Below are 6,956 nucleotides of genomic sequence, written 5' to 3' on the forward strand. Positions count from 1 at the left end.
TTGAGGAACAGCAGAGCTCCACACCTTAATCTATGGAGTGTAGAAACTCTACCGTTGAAAATACATAAGTGAAAGGTCCAGACATGGCCGAATAGCCAGCTCCCATGACCTAAGAACCAGACGTCCCAAGATGTCTAATACAATAGTAAAAAGTTCTATTTATAATAAACTAGCTACTAGGGTTTACAGAAGTAAGTAATTGATGCATAAATCCACTTTTGAGGCCCACTTGGTGTGTGCTTGGGCTGAGCTTGAATGTTACACGTGTAGAGGTTCTTTCTGGAGTTGAACGCCAGGTTGTAACGTATTTCTGGCGTTCAACTCTGGCTTGTGACGTGTTTCTGGCGTTTAACTCCAGACAGCAGCGTAGAATTGCCGTTCAACGCCCTTTTACGTCGTCTAAACTCAGCCAAAGTATGGACTATTATATATTTCTGGAAATCCCTGGATGTCTACTTTCCAACGCAATTGGAAGCGCGCCATTTTGAGTTCTATAGCTCCAGAAAATCCACCTTGAGTACAGGGAGGTCAGAATCCAACAGCATCAACAGTCCTTCTTCAACCTCTGAATCTGATTTTTGCTCAAGTCCCTCAATTTCAGCTAGAAAATACCTGAAATCACAGAAAAACACACAAACTCATAGTGAAGTCCAGAAATGTGAATTTAACATAAAAACTAATAAAAACATCCCTAAAAGTAACTAGATTCTACTAAAAACATACTAAAAACAATGCCAAAAAGCGTATAAATTATCCGCTCATCACAAAGCTACCCATGTGACATTAGCGTCTGGTGGTAATTTTGCTGTCTCAAAGAAATCCATCACAGCTGTAGTGAATTCCGCTCCAATCATATTCCAACATTTCTTTATAAAATTCATGTTGTACCCATCACTCCCTGGAGCCTTAGAAGATTCACAATCCCAAACTACTTCTTTCACTTCCTCTACTGATGGTAGCGCCTCTAAGGTTTCCGCTTCCTCCCTCTCTAATCGATTAACTAATCCATCCCTAAAGCTCACCCTTGGAGACGCTTCCTGGTGGTACAGGTGTTTGTAAAAGTCCCGGACCACAACCTTGATTCTTGCTTGATTCCTCACTAGCCTCCCATTAACCACCAAAGACTCAATTCGATTATTCCTTCTTCTTGCTGAAGCTATATTATGGAAATACCTTGTGTTCCGATCCATCTCATTGGCATGCCAAGATCTTGACATTTGCTTCCAATGCACATCCTGCCTTAGATACCACTTTTCGCAGCACCTCACTAAAGCCTTCCTCTTCGCCTCTATTGTACCGTCATACTGTCCTCTACTAACCATATCATTCACTTTCCTGATTTCTTCCTCAAACTTCTTAATCTGCTCAGCCATATCTCCAAAATGCTATTTATGCCATCTACGTAGTGGTTCGGACAGTGCCTTCATCTTCTGTAAGAATTGTATATCGCCTAGTTTCCCCCATTCTTCTTTCACCATTCTCAAGAACCCTTCATGCGTAAACCACGAGTCCAAGCTACGGAATGGTCTTGGACCCTCATATCTTCTGTTGTCTTCCATAACCCAGGGACAGTGATCCGATAGACCTCTCAGACCGCTCCTTAGACGCGTCTCCGAGTACACGTTAAGCCATCCCAAGGAGACTAGGCTCCTGTCGATACGACTGCATGACTGTCCCCTAAACCATGTATACTTTCAATCATTTAGTGCCAAATCAATCAACTCCATATCATCTATCCATGTTCTAAAATCTGCCGCCGACGCTGATAATGTAGTCGCATCTTTCCTTTCCTCCAAAGGCAAAACTTCATTAAAATCCCCCAAAAAACAGAACGGCACTTGACACAATCCTGCAATATAACTCAATTCTTTCCACATGGAGATCTTTTTAGCTCTCTCATGTGGTCCATATACTAAGCAGATAGCACAATAAAAGTTATCTTTTACCACAACCCCTTCTAGACACATCCATCTATCCCCTTTATAGCAATTATTCAGTTTAAAAGCCGCTTCGTCCCATATTAGCAACAAACCTCTAGAAGCCCTAATAGCACTTACATACTCCCAACATGCTCTGTCACTTCCCCAGATACGCACAATATCAAATTTAGTTACTAACTCCTTTTTTGTTTCTATCAAACCCAACATTTCCAACCTAAAATTATTTTTGAAAGACTTTAACATACTAATTTTTGCACCACCTCCCAACCCCCGTATATTCCAAGCACTAAAAATCATTTAACCAAACTATTACACACTTATTTACGGTTTTTTTGCCGACTTCTTCGAACTTTTTTCTTTTTGCTTAGCCTATCATCGTTTCAAAGCAATAGCTTCATTCTGCTCTTGCAAAATAGCCATAATATCCTCCTCATCACTGCACTGAGCACCTAACTCTACATCTAGCTTCCAAGCCTCTTTGTTCTCAGCCATCTCCTCTTCCCAACTCGGCCTTTGCTCCTCAGGGTCTAATTTCCTACCACTGTCCAATTGATCCCCTCTCTCTGAACCCAATTCTGCACCATCCTCTCTTGCTTCCTGTTGTATGTTACCATTCTGAACCGACACCTCCAACAAGAGCTCCCCTTCCCCCAGTCCCAGCCCAGAATTGCCACGAATTTTCCGGTCCGCTTCTGCAATCCGTGTCCTCATCGATTCGTCGGAGTCGCAGGAATTTCGTTGTGTATGTTTTGGTTCAGTGATCACTATCGTCTCCTTTCTCATATGCCATCGTTCACTCTCGTCAATGGTGACTTGCATTGCGGAGGTCAACCCTTCATCATGCCCGCTAGTTGCTGCCTCCGTTGCATCCTCCACCGTCTCGCATCTCTGCACACATCCTTCATCTACCTGGTGTCGCGGCTCGCCCCCTGTACCGTTCAGACGTTCTAGCTCATGGCACGCGGTTGCTTTCCTCCTACCTTGCTGGGTTGGCACAGCGGAAGCCCTCCTTACCACCGACGCGGGACGTCCATGCCCCTGATCTCCCTCATGTCGCGTCGCAGTATCTTCGTTCCCAAAGGTTAGCGCCGTCGTGTTCAAGGGAGCCTGATTCAGGGGAATCAGATCATGCCGGGTCGAGGTTGCAGCCGGGTCAGACACAACCCGGATTGGGAGTCCAGCTGTAGCCCTAGTCCTACGGGCCCTGCTTCTTGCCCCATAATCTTGCTTCATAGTAACCTTGTTGGGCCTAAGAGTTCCCAGCCCACTATCATGCCTTGTGCCATCAAATATTTGAAAACGTTCTTCATAATTATTAGATACAGTTTCTTCTGAGTCAATATCGTTATTAATTTTATATGATCCCTGAAAATCTTCCTTGTCCATTAATGCCGCATAATTACCGTTCCCTTCACAGGAATTTGAACTTTTGTATTTCCATTCATTCAAATCAAGACATGATATTACCGGCTTGCCCTTGTCTTATTCGTCGTTCTTACAGTCTACCGTCATCAGTACCGCCACCAGATCCCAATCAACCGCCCTCCGTTCATCTGTATGATTCAAGATGCAACTAGAGTCCCCATGCTCTGTCTATTCTATATTTATCCTGTGCCTGTCTCCTGCCTTTGCTTTACTCTTTCTAAAGCATTCCTTCCAATACACCTCTCCACCGACTTCTCTTACAAGGACGTCAAACCCACTTGCCCCTATTGTAACGTGAATCCAGTTGTTAATCGCATCAAAAACACACGTATCGATTAGAACTTTACCCATACTGAATGAATTATACGATTCCGTTAGTTCATCACATTCCACCACTTCTCCCCATTGCTCCCCTAATCTACGGAAGGTATTCCTTGACCATGCATGTAATGAAACTCCATAACACTCCAACCAAACTCTTCTAGACTCGCTTTTAATAAATCGTTCATTCTAAGGGTGTAAGCTTCTTCAGTGCTAAGCACAATATCAAACGTTAGCATTGCTTTATATTCCCCTAGTTCCCTTACCTGTGTTACACATGGCCAATCCCTATGGATCTTTTGCTGCAGTGCACGAAAGTCAATTGCCGACTTCGTACCTCCAACAATGCTTCTCTGTAGCCAGGCAACATTCTCACTTGCTATCGGTACTTCTAATTTCTTAGTCCATCTATTACTATTTAGATCTTTGACAGGCGCATTTGACAGCTGCCTACTCACTTTCTCTTCGGCTGCTCCCTTACTCTTTGTCTGTGGATGGCTTCCTCCGGTATCTTGCCTGGTGCTCACCTTGACTCCTTTACCCTTTGTATTTTGCAACACAGCTGCTCTTCTATATTTTTCTTCTCCGATAAAAAATCTTTTACGTCTCAAAACCAAACCATTCATATCTGCAACAGCCTTCAAAGATCCTCCTTTTGTAGTGTACCGTACAAAAGCAAACAGATATATCTGGCCATTTTTATTCTTTCACGACAGATATATGTTGATGATTCTACATGTCCATTTGAACGTATTAAATAGCTCTCTTTTTGATATATTCTCTGGCAAATTGTCGACGAAAATGGAGAAAGAATCAAGCTCCAATCGTTGATACTCTTCTTTGTTCCAAACCCTAGGATCTTTACCATGGATGTTTACCCTGGGTAGTTGTCCCCCCATGTATTTCCCCACCTCACAAGCTCTCGATCCCTCTCTCGCACTCTTATTCTCTTTTTTTATTTCACGGATTTTTTTATTTTAGTTATTTTGACTATTGGTATGTGCTTCCAATAAGGTGTGTATTATTCTTTTTGTGCCGTCAATCAGCTCAATCTTCGGACTTATTAAAACTTAAAAACCAAACCTATAATCAAACTCAAACTAAACAAAACCTAAACTAAATCTAATCAAATCAAATATTTTCTAACAGCTCTTAATTAATTAATGTTCTTCCTTGTAATTAAAATTCAGAATTTGATGTGCCTTGTTGAAATCATGGACTTGAAACTAAATCTTGGACCAACCAATTAAGTGCTTGAAAAATTGAAGAATTAGTAAAGAATTTGGAAGGATCAGAAAGTCCTTGGGAGTGGCCCATTGTTGGTGCGTCCAATGCACAAGGAGCACATTGGACGTGAGAATGAGGAGCAGTCCTAGAAGGTTTGTGTTGAAGGCACGTTCAACGCATAGCATAGCACATTGAATGCGGGGAGGAATGCAAGTCCTTGGAGGTGTGGATTGAAGGCACGCTAGACGCACCAAGAGGCAAGTTGAATGTGGAATGCAACAAGTTAGACGTGGGGTGCAAGTTGAAGCCATTGGAGGTGCTTTTGAGTGGCATGTTCAACGTGAAACCAAGCAAGTTGAACGTAGGGCTGCTCATGTTGGACGTGGGAGTGGTGGCAAGCTCCTGGAGGGTCCCTGGAATGGCATGTTGGACGTACAAAAATGCAAATTGAACTTGGGAATGGAAGTTGGTTTTGTGGTTGGCTTTGAACAGAAGCTTCTATGTTTGGCTCACTCCATCTTTGCTTCTAATGTTTTTCTTGCTTGCTTCTTTTCATCCTTATTCTTGCTTATTTCCAAAACTCAAAACAACTCCAAAAAATATTATTTAAAGCACAAAATCTCAATTATAACAAGAAAATCACTAACTGTATTCATAGAATTAAAAATGAAAATAACTAAAGATGCACATGCATCAGTAAACAACCAAAACTTTAGTCTATGTCTCCAACATTGATCATTGCACATCCACAGACTGTATTTCTGTTTCAATATCGAAGTATCCTAACTTTAAGTTTCTAAATTTTATGTCTAAATGTTGCCTTGAGATTCTTAATAAGATCATACCTGAAAAGAAATTAAGATAAAATAAAAGGACAAAAGAATATAAATAAAAAACATAGAAAAAAACTACATTTAACAATATTTTAAACTCTAGATAGAATATAACTTAGTAACCATAATAAGTATTAAGAAAAATATAAGACTCAAATATAAAAATTTATAATCACGTAATACACTAAAAGGGCATATATATAGTGTATGATTGATCTACTTTAAATTAGGAATAGAAATATTCAATTAATACTAAATTAATTTGATCATCTATTAATTAATTTTTTTTATCATAATTAATTTTTTTTGAGTCTACAATCATTCAATAATTTTTTTATTCTTTATTATTAATGTCATCGTATGTGTAATTTTCATAAATTATAATAGTTTCTTTATTTATGTATACGTATATATTAATTTTGTTAAATAATTCTAAATATTTTTTATTTATGTATACATATATATTAATTGTACGTAAATATATTTAAGTCACATATATTAATTATTTTTTTATTATAATTATTTTCTTATATATATATATTATAACACCCTAACTATCAAAGCCCACGCTTCCGGCTGCACGACTCTGATAGCTCGGACATTACGACGACTCTTATACTATTTAATATTAAAATATGAGCCTGTTTAAAACTTTAAACCGTAATACCGCTCCAAAATACTTTTGCTAGGTAACGTACGTCCATAAATACCATACAACTTACCAAACTCACAAGGAATACATACATACATATATATATAATAAAATTACAAGCATTAACCAATACAATTTTCTATCCCTCTTACAGAATGTATAAAGATAAAGGTGAGGGAACAATAAATACTAAAAACAATACAAAAATATCGTCTGACAGAAAATAAATAATATCTTCTGAACTTTGTCATCTGTAACCTGAAAAGAGAAGATCTGTAGGGGAGTGAGAACATCATCCTCGAAAGAGTTTTTACTAGAGGGTTGCAGAATTACTATGATAGGATGCGCGAGATAAAATCGTTACAGTGATCAATAACTGTCTTATGCATCTTTTCAAAAGCAAGGTTTATGGTGCACGAAATTGTGATACATATCCATGGCTTCAAAGGCCTGGTGCTCTGATCTAGTTTTATTGTCTGTCACAACTTCGATACAACTAACCAGCAAGTGCACTGGGTCGTCCAAGTAATACCTTACGTGAGTAAGGGTCGAATTCCA

At 39.4% G+C, this 6,956-nt stretch overlaps 1 protein-coding gene across 1 annotated transcript; it reads right to left on the minus strand.

Moving 5' to 3' along the window:
- On the minus strand, positions 762–1,373 carry LOC107627508. Its single transcript, XM_016330337.1, has one exon. It carries the CDS (start codon positions 1,371–1,373, stop codon positions 762–764), a length of 612 nt encoding a protein of 203 aa, XP_016185823.1.

The sequence above is a fragment of the Arachis ipaensis genome, chromosome B02 (genome assembly GCF_000816755.2).
Source record: "Arachis ipaensis cultivar K30076 chromosome B02, Araip1.1, whole genome shotgun sequence".
Lineage (NCBI taxonomy): Eukaryota > Viridiplantae > Streptophyta > Magnoliopsida > Fabales > Fabaceae > Arachis > Arachis ipaensis.